Source organism: Dryobates pubescens, chromosome 19, assembly GCF_014839835.1.
Source record: "Dryobates pubescens isolate bDryPub1 chromosome 19, bDryPub1.pri, whole genome shotgun sequence".
NCBI classification, from domain to species: Eukaryota; Metazoa; Chordata; class Aves; order Piciformes; family Picidae; genus Dryobates; species Dryobates pubescens.
In genome coordinates this window covers 13,182,140-13,204,230 of record NC_071630.1, presented here as the reverse complement: position 1 = coordinate 13,204,230, position 22,091 = coordinate 13,182,140, and the positions used below count along the sequence as shown (strand labels likewise).

At 53.7% G+C, this 22,091-nt stretch overlaps 1 protein-coding gene across 1 annotated transcript; it reads right to left on the bottom strand.

The window, feature by feature from the left end:
• Positions 1-1,469: 1,469 nt before the first annotated feature.
• ZNF469 (zinc finger protein 469) lies at positions 1,470-14,210 on the bottom strand. Its single transcript, XM_054170054.1, has one exon. The coding sequence runs from the start codon at positions 14,208-14,210 to the stop codon at positions 1,494-1,496; it is 12,717 nt and encodes a 4,238-aa protein (XP_054026029.1). The 3' UTR covers positions 1,470-1,493.
• Between the last annotated feature and the right edge of the window lie 7,881 nt (positions 14,211-22,091).

Genomic DNA, 22,091 nt, shown 5'->3' with positions numbered 1-22,091 from the left:
CCGGCAGGGCCTTCTGAAGGGCTCCGGCAGTGCCTTCTGAAGGGCTCTGGCAGGGCCTTCTGAAGGGCTCTGGCAGGGCCTTCTGAAGGGCTCTGGCAGCATCTTTGGAAGGGTTCTGGCAGAACCTTCTGAAGGGCTCTGGCAGCGCCTTCTGAAGGGCTCCGGCAGCACCTTCTGAAGGGCTCTGTGCAGCTCCTTCTGAAGGGCTCTGGCAGCATCTTTGGAAGGGTTCTGGCAGAACCTTCTGAAGGGCTCTGGCAGCATCTTCAGAAGGGCTCTGGCAGCATCTTCAGAAGGGCTCTGGCAGCTCCTTCTGAAGGGCTCCGGCAGCACCTTCTGAAGGGCTCCGGCAGCACCTTCTGAAGGGCTCTGTGCAGCTCCTTCTGAAGGGCTCTGGCAGCATCTTTGGAAGGGTTCTGGCAGAACCTTCTGAAGGGCTCTGGCAGCATCTTCAGAAGGGTTCTGGCAGCATCTTCAGAAGGGCTCTGGCAGCTCCTTCTGAAGGGCTCCGGCAGCACCTTCTGAAGGGCTCCGGCAGCACCTTCTGAAGGGCTCTGTGCAGCTCCTTCTGAAGGGCTCTGGCAGCACCTTTGGAAGGACTCTGGGAGCACCTTCGGAAAGGCTCCGGCAGCCTTCGAGCTACTTTGTTCTTCTCTTGATGATGTCAAAACAAATTCCTGGGGATGGCTATCACAAAAAAAAAACACCTAAAAAAAAAAAAAAAAGGGCACTTCATTCTTAATTTAATTTAACTGTTGGTTTGTGGTTTGTTTTTTTTCCCTTTTCTTGGGGGACTCTTTTGAATTGTATCATCTCTTAGGCCAGCTCCCAATTGGACGAATGGTAGGGGAGTGTTTGTGCAAAATCTTCCATTGAAAAAGAAAAAACAAACCAACAAAAAAAAATTAGAATAAAATAATAATAATAACAACAATAATAATTACCCCACCCCACCCCCCCCAAAAAAAAAAACCAAAGAGAAAAAAAAAGGCTTTCTACAGTGTACTGCACCTTCTGAACAAGACGTCTAGGGAATGAAGTTCATCTCTTCAAGTACTTTGTACAAAAAAAAAAAGAAAAAAAAAAAAAGAGAGGAAGATAACACAGAGACAGACTCAAAAGGGTCTGAGATTTGCAAGTATCCTCATAACCTCAGCACTTCTGCAATAAAGCAACTGCTCGCGACGGCTCCGTCTGCCCAAAGCGATTACAATTTCGGTTCAGGGGAAAAAAAAATCATCAGCAACATCAAAGTTCTGGCATTTGCATGATAAATCAGGTGAATTAAAGTAGATTAGTAGACACAAAGCGAACTATTTCACAGAGGCTGCAGTGCAAGTTCATTTAAGCTAGACAGAGAAATCATGCTACACAAACCAATTTAATGCTTTGATAATTTTTTCTTTCCCCCCACCCCCCCTTTTTCCCTTTTCCCTTTCCCTTGCAAACCCCCTTGAAAGCAGCTGAGGATCACCAGAAGTCACTTCCATAAATTACTCTGAAGTCTCTCTCCTTAAAGGAATTTTAAAGCTAGTTAATTTTTGCCCAAAGAGTTGGCTGAGCAGGTTGTTCTGGGACTCGGCGGTGCGGTAAGTGGCGGAGGCGGCCGGCTTGGCGCCCCGGGTGGCACGCGGGCTGTGCAAGGAGCCACGCGGGGATGACGCCGGCCCTTTGGCCAACACTTGGTGGAGGCTCTTCCCCAGGATGGCCTTCCTGCGTTTCACGTCCCCGTTGGCATGACGCAGCTCCCCCTTCTTCTGGTTGTAAGAGTCCAGGACCATCTTCTTCAGCTGGGTGCCTGTTTTGGGCTTGGGTACCAGTTTGTTGCAGTGCGTCTCTTTCCTCCCCGGGGAGAGGGCAGAAGCTTCGGCGTTGCTCCAGCTGGTGCATTTGAGCTCACCGGCGCTCTCACTCCTCCCTGGGCACGGGGGCCGGGCTTTTTTCTTTTTCCCATCTCCCTCCATGTTCTCCCTGGAACTGCTGCGGTGGCTCAGGGACTTGTGCTCTTTCCTCCTTTTAGGGTGAAGCTTACTGGTGGCTTTGCTTGGCTCCACATGGCTGTATCTCATGGTGTTGTTGGCCACCTCACTTCTGGGCTGGTGACTGGTGGATTTGCTTGGGTTGCCACCTTGGTCCTTGGTGTTAGTGCTACTATCCTTCACCTCAGACACGACTTTCTCCCTCCCCAGGATGGGTTGCTGACTGTCCTCAGTGCTCCCAGCTGGGCTGCCCACACCAGCCTCGCTGCTGGGCTGGCTCCCCACGGTCTTCTTCTGCAGGACTGGATCTTTGGCAGCCCTGTTCAGCATGGGTGATGCCATCTTCTCCTTCAGGGGCAGGGGTGGGTGTGCAGCTTCTGGAGATGTGGTCTTAGATGCACCGTCCCAAGAAGAGGCATTGCTGGCACTAGTGTTGCCCCATCTATGGGTCTCCTTGGCTGGTGGAGCCTCTGCCTGTAGGGAAGGAAGTTCTGAGGCCTTCTTGGCAAGCTGGAGAAACGGAATCCTGTCCATAGTGTTGGTGGCTGCACTGGGATTTTCTAGGATATCTGCTACATATTCACCATCATTGTGTGCACTTGTTCTTTTTTGGGCATCAGCATAGCCACGTTTCTCAGTCAGGTGTGGAGGAGACAGCTTTTGCTCTGTGGCCTGGTTACAAGCCAACCCAGCAAGGTCAATGGTAAACTCAGGTGAGTCTAAGAAAGGAAGTGGTTTCCCATCAAATGCTCCTTTCTCCAGCTCCTCCATAGACAGGGCAGCAATGTGGCTGAGCTCTGGGCTTCTTGCTGCAGCCTGTGGCAAAGATGGGGACAGGCAGGGTGGTGGAGGCAGGGGGTCGAACTGGGATTTCTCCATCTCTGCCAGGAGATCAGAGAAGTCGCCCACCAGGTCTTCTGTTTTCACAGATGGTTGAGGTTCTCCTGGGTCACCAGGAGTTGTAGGGAAGGAGTCAGTGGGAGCCTGCAGGCTGGGGCTTGCAGTCTCTACCAGCTGAAGGTCACTAGTGTGGTCCAGGAGGACTGGTGAGCTGTGTGGGAGTGAGCTGCTGCGGTGAATAACTTTCCTTTTCTTGCTTGGTGGCATGCCCTCCTGGAGAGAGCTGTCCTCTTTCACCTTCTCCCTGCCTTCCTTGGAGGCAACACCAGGCCTCATGACCCCTCTAAATTTGAAAGTCTTGTTGCTTCCTGCCAAGTGCTTCTCCATGTGCCGGTCATACTGCTCCTTCTTGGAGAAGGTGTAGTTGCACATGCTGCAGATGAAGGACTTCTTGATAACATGCATGACATCAGCGCAGAGCTCACAGGTGTACAGGGTGGTGTGCTTGATCTCCTGCTCCTCCACGATGCCGTGCTCCTGGCTGAGGTGGTTTCGAAGCTCTTTGGTCTCCTGGTAGAACATAGGACACTTGTGGCACAAGTAAATCTTCTGTAAACTGTGGACGACTAGGTGCCGCTGGAGCTTGAAGGGCTTGGGAAACTGCTTGCCGCAGTGATGGCAGTCTCTGGAAGGGTCCTTGCAGTCTGGGTGCATGGGGACAGATTTTGGGGTGCCTTCGCTCTTTGCCACATGCTCTGGAGATGGAACGGCAGATGCTTTTGAGGAGCTGGGTGCAGGTGGCTTGAGCTTGATGCTGCTTTCCAAGGGGTCTTTCATCACCTTGGCCTCCTGCTCAAGGGATGGCTCCCTGGGGCTCTTGCTCTCTCTGCTGGCTACATGCTTGCTGCTGGGCTCGGCGTGCCGGGAGGACCTGCCGGGCTTCCGATACATGATGGTGTTGAGGAAGTGGGTGACAGCAGCGTTGTCCTCAGCAAAGCAGGCTGGCAGACCCATCACAGACTTCTGCGCCTGCCCCTTGCGAGCAAACTGGGTGGCGTGCTCCCGGAGGTGCTCATTGTACATCCAGACGTCAGAGATCTCCTTCAGGCACATCCCACAAGCCCACAGACCGGCTTTGTTTTTGGCGTGCTTCTCCTTCAGGTGGTCCCTCAGCTGCTCCCGGGAGCTGAATTTGCGCTGGACACACATGTAGCAGGTGGGTGGAGGGGAAGGATTATGAGAGAGCTTGTGGAAGTCCAGCTCCCCTAATGTCAGGAACCACTGGAAGCAGACTTTGCATTTGTACTGCTTGTCTTTGGTCTTGATGGTTATCTCACTACGGTTTTTCCCCACTTTCCCATCTTCCGGCTTACTTCTGTGCTTGCTGTGATGGTTTGGCTTTGGCTTGAAACTCACAGCATCCTCCTCACCGTGGCCAGGAAGATCTTCACAAGGGCCGAAGAAGCACATGTCTCTCATCTTCAGCTTTGCATTCAGCATCTCGATGTCTATGGTATGGAATTCGGAGGAGTCTGAATCTTCATTAGCATTGCCTGGCTCCTCAGCCAGGTCAGGGGGATCGGAGATTGCTTCTCTGAGTGAGTGCTCATCCTCAAGGTCCATCAGAGGCTCAAACATGTCCTCAGCAGAGAGATTTCCTCCCTCCTTCTCCAGACTCCCCCAGATGTTCAAGCTGGGGACGTTGTCCATTTGACTGTTTTGGCACAAGAAGGTTAGCATGTTGTCTTCTAAGTCAATGTCCTCCTTCCCTCGGTCGCTCTTCTCACGGTCTGACCTTGGTACAACGCTTTTAGATTCACCGGAAGCAGCATCTCCACTCTTCACCTTGCTGCCATGACACATGTTCAGCATTAAGGCATCGTCAACAGAGATGGTTTCATATTCACAAGGGTCCTCCCTGGTGACACAGAAGGCATTGGTTTCGCTGAGGTCAGAAGCTAACCGGATTGTGAAGAGGTCAGCAGCACCTGCTGGCTGGAGGGTCGCCTCGGCAGTGGGCTTGGGTTTCTTGCTGCGCTTCCCATAGACCCGAGTGCACTTCCTGCGGACAAACTGCTCGTCCCGAGGGAACAGCTGGGAGAATGTGGAGTCATCGTCAAACAAGCTCTGGAGGTCCGAGACAGCTGCGCTCTCTGTGCAGCGTTCTCTGCCCGGTGACACGTCCGCCTTCACCCAGTGCTTGGGCTCAGCAGAAGCGGGGCTGGTCCTTGGTGTGGTCTGCAGAGCACCTTGCCCAGGAAACTTCTGCATGGTTTCAGAATCACACGTTTCCAGCAGCAGATCACCTTCAGCAGGAGCTGCGGGACCCTGTGGGACAACACTCTGGTTCCCAGCACTACTGCCTGCCACAGGACCTTCTCCTGCCTCAGCACCCGTATCTTCTGCAGCATCGACACCATGCTGCTGCTCTTTGTCTACCTTGCCCGGTCCCTTCTCCACTTGCTTCACGAACCCTCTAACCCAGTTTTTGCAAGCCTGTGTGTCTTCAACTCTGTTTGAATCTTCCACCTCCCTGGGGCAGGTGATCATGCTTGTTACTGACTCTTTGATGATGACCTCCTCTGAAGACACCGTTTCATTGCCCAGGTCCTCTGCAAGCTCAGCTGCACAGGGAGACTGTTCAGCTTTCTGAGAGTGCTGGGATGAGTTTGACATATTTTGCTCCTCTTTCGAGATGCAACCGCCTGGCTCATAGAAGCCCTCCACGATCCCAGGCAGACTGGAGCTGAGCACAGCAGCAGGAGGACCTCCATTCTTCTCCACCTCACATGGACCATCAGGCTCCTTTCTGCTGGGAAACACTTTTGCTTTCCTTCGTCTCACTTTCCTGTTTAGCTTCTTCTCAGAACTGTTGTCTGCTTCTACAGGATCTTTGCTTTGGTTTCTTCTGCCCTTTTCTCCCTTCTTGGCAGAGTTCAGGTTCCCAGCCACCACCTCGCCTGTTCTCCTTGTCTCTGAGTGTGGTCCTCTTGCCTTCATCTCCCTCTTCAGAACATGTGTGTGGTGCATCTCCTGGGACATCTCGAAGGAGATCACACTGAGGTCACTGAGCACTCTGCTGACCACGTCTTGCATCTGTGTGCTAGGCTCTTTCTCCAAGCCTGGGCATGCTTCCTTGGGCACATGTTCAACACTGGTGGTCAGCATCTGAGAGCTACAGGTTTTGCCTTTGACCAGAGCCTTCAGGCTCCTCCTAGGCACCTTGTGGGCTGTTTTTGATGTCTTGTCTGTAGGACTCAAGGTGGACCTGGGAGTCTTGTTGTGCTGCAGTATGTTGCCATTCTTCACCTGGTGCTTGACAGCTTTGTGCCTGGTCAGGCCAGGCTTGGACCGGAAAGTGGCTGAACAAATGTCACAGGTCACCGGGAGCCCGTTTGGCTTCTTTTCTTTCTGAAGGTCATTTTGGGAAGGGTTTGGAGTGCTGTTAGGTGTGTTGTCCTCTCCTTGGCACACACTGTTCAACACACAACTCCCAGCTTCTCTAGCCCCATGGCTTTTGGGTTTCTCCCCTTTTAAACTCTTTTCTCTGCTCTCTGTGGTTATGGAAAGACCAAGTCTCATCTCTGCTGCCTCTGAAAACTTGTGGCCAGGATCAAGGTCTCTAATCCTTGTAAGACCTCTGCCAGCAGCTGCTGGCACCTGCTGAGCAACAAAGCCATTGGAAAAACCTTCTGGTTCACCTTGTTGATGATCTCCATTATCAGAGCAGCTTTCAAGCTTGTACTCTTGATTCAGGTTTACTTCTCCTTCTCTGATCAGCAGAAGATCTGTCATGGGTTGTATTGGGTCATCTTTGGCTTCTGGAGGAATGGAGCTATTGACTGTATCTGTGATGGTGCATGCTTGACTTTCTTTAAAATGAGAACTTGACAGCACAGAATCAACACTTTCAGGTACCTCCTTCAAAACACCTTTGTGGTTGAAAGGTGGTGAGCAAGGAAGAGTGCAGTCCTCCCCATGTGCATTCTGGGGACCATCCATCTCCAAATCAGAGCCCACCAGACCATCAGCAGGCAGCAGAGTGCAGGGTCTTACTGCTCCTTCCCTTTCAGGTGGTCTGTAGTTACCCAAAATGCCATCGGGGTGGTGATGGTGACCATCCTTATTCACTTCCCTTGGCATGGCCCTGCAGTGAAGCAGTGAGGGAGGAAAGGTGGGTGCCCTTTTCCCTACCCCTTGTTCTCCTGTGCTCATGGAGAGGTGATGGATGTGCTGGTTGTTGACCTCAGGAGGACATGTCTTGGTGATGTATGAACTTGATGTGTTGAGCAGGGATACATCATATTTCTTCTCATCTGAGAGCTGAGTGTTGAAGCTGGACACCTCTTCTCCCTCAGCCCCACCACTTTGCAAGCACTTGGGGTGAGAAGAATTGGTCAGCAAGGGAAGGGTGGCTGAAGATTCACCCATGCAGTGACAGCCACTGAGGGACTTCTTGCCATTTCCTTCTCTGGGAACCTTCATGTTGACTGCTCTGGGTTTTGTCTCCAGCACCAAGCAGTGATCTTGGTGGAGAGCCTCCTTGGAGTGACCTGAGGGGCTGGTGGGACTTGCAGGAGCACTGCCCTGGGGCTGTGTCCCTTGCTCCACTTGATTCCCTTCCAGACCCTCTGCTGCTGAGCTGCTCAGGGTTTCTCTCTCCAGCAAACTCCTGCTTGCAAGGGATCTCTGATGGTTTTGAAATGCCAAGGTCGTTTGGTTTTTCCCTTGCTCCTGCTCTTCCAGCAGCTGATCAGCTTTCTTCCCTTGCCCCAGCAGTGGGGTCACCGCTGTGTTTTTGAGTGGCAGGAGGTAATTCTGCTCTCGGGAAGCACCATCTGCACGGATATTAATGTCACTCAGCTCCACCTCTTCATTTGATAAGTGCTGCAGCTCCCTTGCATGGTTTTGTAACTCCAGCTTGGAGAACGTGGATTGTTTTGCACCACAAGAACCCATCACACCAAAGGACTCCAGCTGCTCATGTCCACTAGAGAAAAGCTCAGCATCTTTTGCTGGGGTAGCAGTATTGTCTGTGTTGTCTCCAACAGGTATATTCTCTTCCCCTTGGGCAGGGCAACATGTCTGATTTTCCCCTTCTGTGGCAGCTCCGCCCTCCTCTTTCTGCTCTGGCTGGATGCGGGCAGTGGCAGAGGGAGCCAGCAGCACGGGGAAGCATGGCATCAACAGCTCCTCCTCGTTGCTCTTCACTGTGCGGGCAACAAAGAGCTGGAGCTGCTGCAGAGGGTTGGCAGATGTCTCCTGGGATGCCACCCCCTTCTGGGAGCTGCTGTCGCTCTCCTTGGGCAGACTCAACACATCCAACAGAAGCACTTTTGGCTTGGCTTTGTCACCAGGTCCAGGGTCTGGGCAGGTGGTGGGGCTCTTCCTCTCCTCTGTGTCTTCCATCAATGCAGAGCCACCACCATCCCCTCTGAAGTCCACAGTGCTTTTTGCCATCTTGGGTGACTCTGGCTTGCTTAAGTGTCTTTCTTCTGTATCTGGAACCTCTTTGATATGAGGTGAAAAGGCAAGATCTACAGCTGGGTTAGGGTGCTGCTGAGAGCCAAATTCAGGCTTATGGTTTGGAGGGCAGCCATCAAACTTCTCCGGCTCGGCAGCATCAGCGAAGCTTTCATCAGCTTTCCCTGGCACTGGGAAGCTCTTAGCATTGTGTTGGCATGGCAGGGATGGCAGAGGATCTTTGGTTGCTTCAGGTGCCTCCAGAGTTTTGGGGAACACAGAGTCAAGGACAGCAGAAGGGCTTTTTGTCACGGAGTCTGTGTAGATGGGAGTCTCTGTTTGGTCTGGTGTGTGTGAGCCTGGCAGGCTTTTGGAGGAAGACCCGTGTACTGGCTTTCCAGAGTCACCTTCCTCAGCAGCCACAATGCCTTGGAGCTGCTGAGCACCATCCTTGGAGCAGAAATGGTCCACTGTGAGAGGGGCTGCTGTGCACATCCCCACCTCCAGTGAGCCCAGCTCCACTGGGCTGGGCCAAGGCTCCCTGGGTCTCTTGTAGTCCTCACAGCCACTCATGGTGTTTGGCTTCTCACCTCTCAGCCTCTGCCCTGCACAGAGGCCTGGACTTCCCAGCTCATCTCCCAAAAGCAGTCCCTTGTCCTGGCCTGTCTCTTGCTTGGCTGGCAGTGCTGGGAACTGCTCAGCTGCCTGTCTTTGCAGGTGGGCAGCAGCGTGTTGCTGGGGTTTCTGAAGGGTGGGAGGGGGCTCGTTATCCAGCTTGCTGGTTTGCAGCTGACTTTCCAGCTCGGTGACTAACCGCTTGATCTCCAGCTCGTCATCTGAGCTGTTGTTCATGAAAGCCACATTATAATCTGTCACCCTGTCTGTCAGTGGCAGGGAGAGCTGGCTGCTGGGGACAGGTCCTTCCTCGGGGAATTTCTTGGCTGGTGGCTTCTCCACCGAAAGGCTGTGGAACTGAGTCATGTCTTCTGGTAGCACTGGAGCCACTTCCTCCATGAGGGACCAGTCTTTCTCTGGCATGAAGGGTGGGTAGGGCTGCTCGAATGGCAGTGGCTTGCTGGGGGAGCTGGGGGCACAGGTGAACGTTGTCACATAGCTGTCCTTGCTGGCAGGAACGCTCTCATACAGCGGTGGATCGAACTCGCCCACGGGAAGCTCCCCAAATATCGAAGAGGAATCAAAGCTGAGAGGAGAGGAGACCTTGGCCTGCGGTGTTTCTGTGGTGTAAGGGGAGATGCTGGCATGCTTCTGCTCAAAGAAGCTGGTGCTGATGTCATCCCGGCATAAGTACACATCATCCATGTGTGAAGAGCCCAAGGCTGGGGGCTTTGAGAAGAGGTTATCATCGTAGTGACCGGGAAGGCCTTTGGGATCAAAAAATGTGGGGTTGGTGGTGTTGGTGTATGGATTTGGAATCTTGGCAGTGAGCATCATCCCTGCAGCATCGCCCCCATATGGGGCCACTGGTGCAGGATAGTCCTTCTGACCATCACAGAGCCCATGTGCCTTCACGTATTTGATGCCCGCTTCTGAGAGGGCATCACTCACATTGCCAGAACTAGCTTCATTACCACCATGGGATGGAGCAATTAGCTCTTCTCCATGGTATTTCAGTCCATTGCTCATGAAAGGGGCAAACTGATGCCTCTGGTTGACCATGGTGAGCTCAGGTGAGCCCTGAGCTTCTGGGGTGGGGTCTCCTGCCTCATCTATGTGCTTTGCTGCTTCTTTGGGTTCTTCTGCTCCATCCTCACAGGAGACCCTGATGGGGCTCCTGCCCAAGGTGGCCATGCCAGGCAGCTGCTCTTCTTGGGGCTGTGGTAACTGCTCCTCTTTTGCACAGTCCCTCACAGAAATGTCTGGTTCAGTACTTGGGCATGTCCTGGAGCCTACTAGCAAGGGTCTGGCTGTGCCAAACTGCTTGCTCCCCCTGGAAAAGTCCTTTTTGCTCTTTTGGCTCTTCTTTGGGCTCCTGTCCCCCAGAAGGCTGAGTGGAGTCCTTGGTAGGCTGCCCGACCTCCTCCTCCTCTGCATGCCTCCATTCTCACTGCCTGAGGCAGCCCCATCTGCACAGGGTGGGCTGGTGCCCATCTCGCTGGGCACGCTGCCACTGTGGTTGCTGCCAGTAGATGACTGGCTGCTCCGTCTTCGGGCTCTGGTGGCACAATCATCTCTCTCAGCATCTTCCTGGCTTGGGACCCCACCGTGGTCCTGTGTGTCCCTTTTGTGACCATCTCTTTTCCAACTGTAGCTCCAGGCTGGGTCTTTCTCTTTGCCTCTCTCAGTTCTCGCTGGGCGTTTCTTGCTAAAGCTGCGTTTGGTCCTCCTGATGAATCCTGTGCCACGCTTCTTCCTCCCCTGGAGCTTGCTGCACTCTGCCCCATCATCATCCGAGTCGGAGATGTAGTCATACTCCTGAAACCTGCCCTCCTTTGCAGCTGGCATCCACCTCTCGGTGACCTGAGGGAACTGCGCCTGCCTGCTGCTCTTCACCTGCAGTTTGTGGAGCTTGTTCTTCTGCTGCACGATCTTGTGAATGAGTTCCTTGCTCCAGGTCCCACTTCGGGGTTTCCTCTTCTTCACCTCCTTCATGGAGAACCGAGGTGGCTTGGAACTCTTGGTGGCAACAGCTGGCTCCACCTCACTCTTCGGTGAGGGCTCCTGGCCTAGCTTCCTGGAATGCTTTTGGCTGGAGGTGGACTTGGAAGAGGTGGTGGTTGGTGGGATGCTGTTCTTCCTGCCTGTCCTCAGCCTGCCCATCCTCTGAGCTTCTGCTGCTTCAAGATCCAGCTCCTTGGCTTTCAACCTCTGTGCTGTCCTCCCATTATGAAGGTGCTGTTTTCCTGTTCCTCTCTTCTCCTGCTCCCCAGCTTCATGGTCATCATCATAAAAACAGTCAGCCTTGGGCTGTCCTGCTGCCTTCTCCTCTGCTGCTGCCTGCTTTGATTTGCTTTCCATGACCAGAGCTTCCTTCACCTTGTGGGACATCCCACCGCCAGCTGCCTTCAAGCCTGTCAGCTCCTCGTCAGCAAAGACATCTATGAAGCTGCTGTCAATCTCAGGGTTATCTGACTGGTAGCCCAGGCCGTTGAGGGCTTCGGTGATCAGGCTGTCCAGCTTGGCATCATCGATGTCCAGGTCTGAGGCAGTGAGTGGCAGGGAGCTGGCGGTGAGGCCGTTGAAGAGGTTGCCCTTCAGAGCATCTTCCTTGCCCTCGCTTTTGCTCTCTCCATCCAGCAAGAAGTCATCACTCTTGTTTAATGTCAAGAAATGAGGGTCTGAAGAGAGCCCCAGGCTGGGAGGTTTGAGGGGCTCTGGGGAGAGAGCTTTCTGCCCCTCATCTGCCCGAGGAGCATCCTTGCCTTCTCCCTGGGGAGCAGGATGGGAGGTGCAGAACTGGCGGTGCTGCAGGAAGGAGGAGAGGTTGCTGTAGTTCTGGTCGCACTGCTTACAGGTCAGGAGCACATCCAGCTGGTCCAGACTAGCGCTGCTGAGTGAGTTGGCCAGCAAGTGATGGGAGGAGTAGGGTGGTGGAGGCTGCTCCCCATCCAGACCATCTGAGCATCCTTTGGCCACCTCCGCGCTGGGTTTGTGGAACGGGCTCGCCGGGGCACATTTCAGGAGGCTGTCATCCTTCAGGGCATCAGGAGGGAAGTGGAAGGATTTGACGGAGTCTGGAGGGTGGTAATGAAGTGAGCTGGAACTCAGGACGTTGGAGGGGTGGAAGGTTTTGTTGCTGTCCTTGGGATGGCAGGGATGCTGGAAGAAGGGGGATGGGGTCAGCGTTCCAGACATCTGGCTGTCTTCAAAACCAGGGTTGAGTGGGCTGCTGGACATGGGGGAGAGCGACGAGCAGGTGCTGCCACAGGTGGGGTTGGGGACAGGGGAAGGCAGTGGGGACTCACAGGGGGAAGCAGCCACCAAGGCTGATGATGGCAGGACCAATGCTGAGCCTGATGAGCTCCTTGGGGGTGGAGGACCTGCTTGACCCATGCTGTAGAAGAGGGCTTTGCTTCTTGAATCACAGACAGGGGACCCTGGCTCCTTCCCATTCTCCAAAGAGAAAGTGCCTGTTGAGTTGGGGTCTCCTCTCTGGACCCCGATGCTTTCTCCTGACAAGAGTTTTTTGCTGTGATACCCCAGAGAGTTACTTAGGGGGGGGCCTTTCTGGGCTTTCCCACTCCCCTGCCACTCTGCTGTGCTCAGTGGGAAGGGGAGCTTCTGGCTGGTGATCTGCCTCGACAGCTCGAGCCTGTTTTGACTGGGCATTGCGGCAGCCAGGTGGATTTGCTGCCAAGGCATCCTGGCATTTTTCTGCCTGTGCTGCCTCTGCTCGGGGCCAGGCTGGCACTCGAATGAGAACTGGTTTCCAACAGGGTTTGAATAAGGTGCTGAATTCTGGTCCAGGAGAGAAAACGCCTTAGTGGCACCTTCCCAAGCTTGCACAAGCCTGGGGTGGGTGGGTGCCGTAGTGGGAATGTTGGTCTCGAAAGGCATGGATCCCACGCTGGTGCTGCCCGTGGGGGAACCGCAATAGGCTTTGCTCGGAAAGTGCACTTGGGAGAGAGAGTTTGGTGGCATGTTCCTTCTCAGGGGGCTGCTCTGGACCAGCAGCCGTGGGCTGGGGCCACTGTCTTTCACCGAGGCTTGCCTCTGACCGACTGGCTTTGGCATGCTAGGCGAGTGTAAACTAGACGGAAAAACAGTTGGGTTTTCTTGGAAAGTGCTTGGATTTTGGTCGATAGCACCAGACGACGAGAGAGCACCATTGGGGTCGGTGGGATGCTCGCTCCTGCCCTTGCAGCACGACAAAGGGCCGTGGTGCGGGGCCGCCGGGGGCGGTGGTGGGTGCAGGAACGGTGGTGGTGGCGGCATGGGTAAGGTATACAGCCTGCCTTCAGGGGACAGGCTCTCGTAGGAGCCACCACTCAGTGCCTCGTCTTGCCACTCTCTGGAGGACGAGTGGAAGGAGAAGGTGCCGTGAGCCAGCGTGCCGGTGGGGATCCCCAAGCTGTCCACGTACTCCTGGCTCCCGGCATCACCGCCGTACGTATCCTTCCCCGAGTCATGCAGCAGCTGGAAGGGATATTGGCATGGCAAAGCACCCAAACCATGGGTACCGGCTTTGCCACCCTCGGGGAAAGAGCTGGCCTTCTGCATCGAGATTCCATAGCTAGCACCGGTGAAGCTCTTCTCCGGGGAATTCCAGGAGTCAGCTCTGTTCGCCTGAAACTCGAGATAATGTAGCTGCCCATTGGTGCCGGGGTTCTTGAGGGGGATGCCGGCAGTGGGGGGCTGCCCCTTGGGGCCAGCGGGCTGTGAGGTATAGTTGGCAGAGGTACGGCCGGCGGTGGTGTCGGGGAAGCAGCGGCCAAAGCCGACGTCTTCTTGCCGGAGCTCAGCCTCACGCTGGGGGATGCTGGGCACATGGAAGCGGTAGCTGCCGGCTGCGGGGCTGTGATTCACCTCCGGTTTCTTTGGGGGGGTCACCTTCTGCTGGGGGTAGGCGATGCCGATGGTGGGGTTCGGCCGGGTGCCGGTGATGCTGAGCCGGTAGAGCTGGTGCTGGCCCCGCTCGCCCTTCCCCGAGCGCCGGCTGCGCTCACGGGCTCGACCCTTCCCTGGGGGCGACTGAGGGCTGCCCTGGACCTCTCCCCAGTCATTGCCAAACTTGGGTTTGCATTGGAGGGATTTGAAATCGATCTTCCCCGCTTGTTGGGGCCGGATCACGGCTTCCCGCTGGCTGTGGGGCTCCTTGTCCTTAGGGCTGGGGAAGGGAGATGTCCCCTCCCCACCAAGCGTCCTCCCGTCCTTGTCCCCACAGCCTTCAAAGACGAAGTCCTTGTCGGGGTCTTTGGGGCCGGCCTCAGTATTGCCGATGGTGTAAACATGCTGGGTCTCTCCAGTCATGATACTGAGGTGGGGGGAAAGCCTAGAAAGCCCCGTTTTCCTGTCCTGCTGTGAGCTGTTGTCCCTCTGTCACGGGCATGGTCCCCCACTGACGGGCACCGGGGTGCTGAGAGGGGCAGCGGGTCCCCAGGGCTGGGGCAGTGCAGGATCCCCAGCACCAGTGGGGCTCTGCCACATCGTTTCAGACCTGGAGTGGAGAAAAGAGAGAAAGAGAGGGGAGGTTATTTTAGCCCTTTTATCTTATTGTCACTGTGGTTGGGGGGTGGATGGAAGAAGCAGCAAAGCGACCCCCACCCTAAGTAAGCCTGGGGTGAACCCCTCCAGCTTTTGACTCTTCAAAGGGTGCTTGGAGTATTTCGCCTTTGGGAAAAGCTGCTGAGGGAAGCACTTTTTCCCCCCCCCCTCCCCGTGAAGCTATTTCTGGGTTACTTCTTAGCAACATAAGCAGAAAAAGATGACAGAAGAGCTCCACCTACGGATTAGCGGGAAGGGCTGTCGGATCGGGCTGGGAGAGGCATCCTGGGAAAGGCTTTCTGTCCCTGTCTCCCCTTGTCCCCATATCCCTTCAACCTCTCTACTGCTCCACCGAAGCATCGCTCTGAACTCCCTGCAGAAAGCTCTAAAGGACTTGAGCTTCTGCTGCCTCTGCAAAACTTCCCCACCCCCCTCACAAACTGCCCTCACAGTTTTAGATGCTGTTAAAAGATGAAAACAAAAAAAATAAGTCCCAAATTTACTGGTTGGCTTTATGGTAAAGGACCTGAGGGCATGGGACATGAAGCAGGAGTAAAGCTCAGCCCCAGACACAGGTTAGGTTATAAAAAAGAATAAACCCTGGTTTAAAGAGTCTCTAAAAAGTCTGGGGGAAACAGAATGGGTTTTTCTCTCCTCTCTCCCTAGAAATGGTTCTTTACTGCTGCTGCAGTGGGTAAAGCCATGCTGCTGCTGGGGCTGTGAAATTCAGCTTGTTTGTCTTCCCCAGCTCCCCAGCTCCATTTGGGGGTCACTCCACAGCCTCAGTGTCCCTGGCCAGCAATGATCTGAGAGGAAAAGGAGAATTTCTGCAAGAAAATCATGCTGACCAGAGTCTATTTGGGTTCCTCACATTGAGGTGATGGAGCATGTCCACAGAAGGGCAACAAAGCTGGTGAAGGGTCTGGAGAATAGGTCTTGTGAGGAATGGCTGAAGGACCTGAGGTTGTTGAGCCTAGAGAAAAGGAGGCTGAGGGGAAACCTTCTGGCTCTCTACAGCTCCCTGAAAGGAGGTTGGAGCCATGTGGAGGTTGTTCTCTTCTACCAAAAGAACAATCATAGAATGATTAAGGGTGGAAAAGACCTCTAAGATCAAGTACAACCATCAGTCCAACACCACCATGCCTACTGAACCATATCCCAAAGTGCCATATCTACACACTTTTTGAACACCCCCAGGGATGGTGACTCCACCACCTCCCTGGGCAGCCTGTCCCAATGCCTGACCACTCTTTCAGTAAAGAATTTTTTCCTGATGTCCACCTAAACCTCCCCTGGTGCAACTTGAGGCCATTTCCTCTTGTACTATTGCTAGTTACTTAGAAGAGACTGACCTCCACCTGGCTCCAGCTTCCTTTCAGGGAGTTGTAGGGAGCCAGGTGGTCTCCTTGCAATCTCCTTTCCTCCAGGTGGAGCAATCTCATTTCTCTGGACCACTCCTCACTAGACTTGTGCTCTAGAACCTTGTGTGATAGGACAAGAAGAAATGGCCTCAAGTTGCACCAGGGGGAGTTTGGGTTGGATGTGAGGAACAATTTCTTCCCCTTGAGGGTGGTCAAAGCCTGAGGCAGGGTGCTCAGGGCAGTGGTGGAGTCCCCATCCCTGGAGGGGTTTCGAAGTGGTGCAGACGTGGTGTTGAGGGACATGGTTTAGTGGTGACCTGGCAGTTCTGGGTGAATGGTTGAACTTGATGATATAAAGATCTCTTCCACCCAACATGATTCTGTGATGACTCTCTGGGCTCTCTACAGCACGCAGAGGTCACCTTGCAGGTCTCATCTGATGCTTCATGTGCACACAGCAGCTGGGGTGAGCACCCAGCACAAATGCATTAATAACATTAAGGGATATATGTACATATATACCATACATATATATATACACACACATGTGGAGACAGCAAGGGCTACATCCCCTCAAGCGCTCCTGCAGAAGATAGAATAGAAAAGAATAGAATTAACAAGGTTGCAAGAGACCTTTGAGATCATCGAGTCCAACCTATCACCCAACACCATCTGATCAACTAAACCATGGCACCAAGCACCCCATCCAGTCTCTTCCTAAACACCTCCAGTGATGGTGACTCCACCACCTCCCTGGGCAGCACATTCCAGTGGTCAATAACTCTTTCTATGAAGAACTTCTTCCTAACATCCAGCCTAAACCTCCCCTGGCACAGTTTGAGACTGTGTCCTCTTGTTCTGGTGTTAGTTGCCTGGGAGAAGAGACCAACCCCCACCTGGCTACAACCTCCCTTCAGGAGCAATAAGGTCTCCCCTGAGCCTCCTCTTCTCCAGGCTAATCAACCCCAGCTCCCTCAGCCTCTCCTCACAGGGCTGTGCTCCAAACCCCTCCCCAGCTTTGTTGCCCTTCTCTGGACACCTTCCAGCAAGTCAACATCTTTCCTAAACTGAGGGGCCCAGAACTGGACACAGGACTCAAGGTGTGGCCTAACCAGTGCTGAGTACAGGGGCAGAATGACTTCCCTGCTCCTTCTGGCCACACTGTGGATGCTGCAGGGAGGGGAAGCCAACCCATCTGGGGTGCTCCATGGAGTCCTCTCCCTGATGCAAGCCGCTGAGCTCCAGCTCCTCCACAATTTCACACCCTGCTAAATGAAATGAATCCTGGGCTGATACGGGGCCGGACCAGCCAAAGCTCACACGTGGCCCTTTGGCACACAAGGGTTTTGCTTGCAAAACAATGCACCACTTATGCCTCTTCCAGCCCTTACTGCAAAGCCTGTTTGCTGCTGGTTGAATTTGCAAAGGCTCCTTGCCAAGATAAAATACCCAAGGCCAGCGCTCGCTACGTTATCACAGTTGTGCTCTTTCAGACACATAAAGGAGCTTTTTCCCCCCCCCCCATTTTTTTTCTCCCTCTCTTTTTGGAAGGAAAAGCTCTTTTCTTTTTTCTTTTTTTTTTTTTTTTTTCTTCTCTCTTTTTTTTTTTTTTTAATTTTGGAGCTGGGAATCTGCAGGATTTGCACAGCCAAGGGCTGGAGTTTGCTAGTACATAGCTGCTGAGAGCCGGGAGAAACAAACAGCATACAAGAGCGACGGAGATGGGGAAAGCAGAGCTGGTGGCACCCAGGATTATCCTGCTGGTGGAAGAAATCCATGTGCCATGATGCTCAGTGGTGGTGGTGGCAGAGATGGGCAGGAGGTGGGCATGACTTTATCCTCTGCAAATGACAGCATGTGGGGACAAGGGCAAGTGTCAATTAGGGCTTCGTTCCCCCGAATCCTCCCACATCGGGAGCTCAAGGGTCCCATGTTGAAGTCTTAGAGGTCTCTGTCCCTGTGTGTGTGTCCCTCCAATTGGCTGTGGCCACAGTCCATCACCATCTGTAAGCCCAACAAATGGGACACATTGGGGTGGCAGCCCTGGGAGCAGCCTGGCACAGAAATCCAGGGCTTCTGTGCTGTTTCTGATGGGATGTTTGATAAGGAGGACTGAGTGACTTGATTTAAAGTGATACTCCCCAGGCAGCTACCTGCATCCATCACTGGAGGGTTCATGGATCCATCCCAAACCCAGTTTGCCCCTTGTGGGGTAGGAACCCCCATATACAATTAAAATAGGGATCATTTAATCTGTTTTTTAATGGGCTCCAGTCCACTCCCTATCCTGTCCCCAGGACCAAGCTCCTCTTTGGGTTACCACTGGTGTCAGTTCTTGGGTTTAAATGTTCCAGCTTCTGGAAGAGGAGGTGGAAAGGGATGGGGGCAAAGGAAGTTTATGCTTTAAAAGAAAGCTTGTGGTGTTCATTTGACACAGGGAGAGTGATCCCCACCTCAGCTGCATGCCTTTCTTGGTACTCAGCTCTCTTTCCCCACCCTGGAACATCATCTCATGCTGGGGCAAACGTGGGGCCACGCACAGCCTCCTGCAGCCCCCTTGCTTTGGGGACACAGGGACAAGGTGAGCAGTGATGGCAGAAGCCTGGTTGGCAAGGCAGAACCCAGCCTGCTGCTCCATGGGGCAGGTCCCATCCTGCCAGCAGCCCCAACATGCCAGACAGGTTGTGAGTCATCACCCCAGATCTCTAGCACCCAGAGCCAAGTGGCTCAGCTCCTCACACCTCCAGCGCTGGTTGTGCCCAAGGGGCAGAGCCAAGGGGCTCCTAGGGCTGCCCCTGCTCCCCAGTCACCCAAGTGCTTCCCAATCCCCTCAGCACTCATTTCTGTCCCAACATGAACATCTCTGGTGACCACATCACCCCCAGCCTTGACAGCATCTCCTTCCCAAGAGAAGAGCTGTGAATCCCACCAGTGGGATGCTGAAGCTTTACATCTCTACCAGAACAAAGTATGAGGAGCACACCACAAAGAGAGAGGACACCACCACGGCCTCACTGTAGGCAGGACAACAGCAGGTGAACCACAGAATCATTTTGGTTGGAAGAGATCTTTAAAATCATGGACTCCAACCATTAACCCAGCACTGCCAGGTCACCACTAAACTATGTTCCTCAGCATCACATCTCCAAAGAAAAAGCACAAAGGAAAGTCTGCAGAGCAGCAGGTTCAGCCCCACTGCCCAGCCCCTGCCTGTGTGGAAGGAAATGCTCCTTTCCCATGGCAGGGAGAGGAGGGATGGCCTCACTGGGGGAGTTGGGAGGGCCAGGTTCAGCTCTCAGCTCAGCCTCTCCCTTGCCTGACCTTGAGTAAGTCGGTTAATCGTGGTGAGTCAGCCCTCCATCTGTAAATCAGGCCTGATAATGCCTCCCTGAGCCTATCTGGGTCACTCCAGTCTTCAGAAAGGGCAAGAAAGAGGTTCCAGGAAACTACAGACCAGTAAGCCTCACCTCCAGCCCTGAAAAAATGATGGAGTGGCTCATTCTGGAGGTCATCTCTAGGCAAGTGGAAGAGAAGATGATGATCAGGAGTAGTCAGCATGGATTTACCCAGGGGAAATCATGCTTGACTAATCTGATAGCCTTCTATGATGCTGTAACTGAAAGGGAATCATGATTCCATGATTCTATAGTTCCATAATTCTATGACCACACCTTGGCTTTTTTTTGTCCCCAAAAGGAACATTTAACCACCTAAAGGATTCAAATCCCCCTCAGGCAGGTTGATCTCACCCACAATGACACTGGGGCTGTGAAGAATCCCTTCCCCTTGGGAACTGGTCCCTCCTCATAGCCCAATCCCTCTTTAAACATTTTGCCTCTCACTGGCAGCCAGAAAATCATCTGGGGAGGTCCCAGAGCATCTCTGCAACTGGGGTTTGGTGGGGCTGGGGACATCCTGTCTGGGATGCCAGGATGAGGGTGTCTGGCTCCCCAAAATAGCACCTGTGCTGTCAGCTGGCTCCTACCTTGGCACCCTCTGCTGCTCAGCTACTGCAGGGACTCACTTTCACCTCCCATGAACAGGAATTTCTTGGCTGCAGAGGAAAGAGAAAAATATGTCAGGAATCTGTGCTTGGTATGGCTGCTGGCACCACCTGTACAGGGATCTCTTGGATGTCAAAAGGAGGAATTTCCACCCTAAAATGCCCTGTCATGGACACCCCCCACTCATGGATGGGTGGGAGAGGGCAAATTGAGGCAAAGCTGGAGATGGGGTCCTGCCTGCCCATCTCCTGCATTCCAGCACCATCCTCTGCATCCCACCTTGGCCCATTGGGGTACTGCAGACTCGATGCCTTGCAGGGGGTCATTGTAACCATGGTCAGGATATGGCCTGAGAAACAGGAAATGGCTTCACTGGTGAGGAGGAGGTGAAGGAGGAAGAGGAAGAGAAGGAGAAGAAGGGAGGAAGGGGAGACTGAGGGCAGCCAAAACCCAAAGCCAATCCTCGGCATGCTCCAGACACCAACCAGCTTCTGCTGGGCAGCTGTAAACCTGCACCCTGCACACAGCAGTGACCCAGGTCCCCCCACCACGATGTCCCCAATTCCCAGTGCCCCCCAGCTGGGTGATGATGGTCTGGTCCCCAGGATCCCCAGCCTCTCATCTCCATCCAGTTCCAAGATGGGTCAGGCCACACTTCCAGAGCAGCAGCTGCCTACACTACACTTTGGGAACGGACAGGGAAAAGGGTGCTTTCTAACATGATGGGAAAAGAAGGGATTGTTGTTACCTCCCTGCCAGCCCCATGCCCAGCCTGGAGTTCCCAAGAGCCTGTGGGTCATATCCAGGCACATCCAACCCTGCTCTGACATTAACCCATTTCCTGGTCAAGTGAAGAGAAAAGCAGGATGAGGGCTCTGGTTCCTGCCCCAGCCTGATGCAGCAGGCGGGAGCATCTCACCAGGAGGGTGGCAGTGCTGGGTTAATGGTTGGACCTGATGATCTGAAAGGTCTCTTTCCAAGCAACATGATTCTCTGACTGCATGAGCTATGGCTCAGCCCCCGCTGGAGGTCAGCTCAATCTGATGTCTGCATGAAAAGGAATGGAGGGATCAGGCTGACCTGGCAAAGCAAATCCTGTAATTCCCTGGCTGGGTGGTGGTGGGAGCTGGGTGTCAATTAGCTCTGGCCACAGCTAACAGTATCTGAGTCCTCCAAGGAAATCAGATGGCTGGTGATAAAGGGCAGTGAGGCTCTCCCGAGGTTTAGCTCAGCTCCTTCTCATGGAGCTGTGAGATGCCAAGTGGAGGTGGGAAAATCCCTGGTAAACAGGGATGGGTTGGAGTAAGGTCATGGTGGGGCAAAGGGGTGACCTGGTTCAACCTAGTAACAAGCTACAGAACAAGAGGAAATGACCTCAAACTGTGTCAAGGGAAGTTTAGACTGGATATTGGGGAGAATTTCTTTACTGAGATGGTTCTCAGACACTGGAAGAGGCTGCCCAGGGCAGTGGTGGTGTCACCATCCCTGGTGGTGTTCAAGAGTCATGTAGTCAGAGTGCTTGGGGATGTGGTTTAGTCAAGGACCTGTCAGTGGTGTAGAATGCACAGGGTTGGAAGGGGCCTGTAAAGGTTATCTAGTCCAGTCCCCTTGCTGTCAGCAGGAACATCCCCAACTAGATCAGGCTGCTCAAAGCCTCATCAAGCCTGTATTCGAATGTCTCCAGGAATGGGGCTTCCACCACCGACTTGGGCAACCCATTCCAGTGTTCCACCGAAAGAATGGGTTAATGATTTGACTTGGTGACCTTAAAGGCAACTCAGGCAATTCTGTGATTCCATGATGTGCTTTGGCATGGCCGAGCAGACCCTCCAGAGCACCTACTGCCCTAAAAGCCAAGAAGGCCAATGGCATCCTGGCCTCTATGAGGAATAGTGTGGCCAGCAGGAGCCCTGTGAGGAGAGGCTGAGGGAGCTGGGGTTGCTTAGCCTGGAGGAGGCTCAGGGGAGACCTTATTGCTGTCTACAGCTACCCAAAGGGTGGTTGTAGCCAGGAGGGAGTTGGTGTCTTTTCCCAAGCAACCAGCACCAGAACAAGAGGACACAGTCTCAAGCTGTGCCAGGGGAAGTTTAGGCTGGAGGTAAGGAGGAAGTTCTTCACTGAGAGAGTTGTTAGCCATTGGAATGTGCTGCCCAGGGAGGTGGTGGAGTCCCCATCCCTGGAGGTGTTCAAGAGGAGACTGGACGTGGCACTTGGTGCCATGGTTTAGTCATGAGCTCTGTGGTGACAGGTTGGACTTGCTGATCTTTGAGGTCTCTTCCAAC

Bases quoted from the DNA above. Each gene is read 5' to 3' on its own strand.
- ZNF469 (XM_054170054.1), bottom strand. From the start codon at position 14,210: ATGACTGGAGAGACCCAGCATGTTTACACCATCGGCAATACTGAGGCC.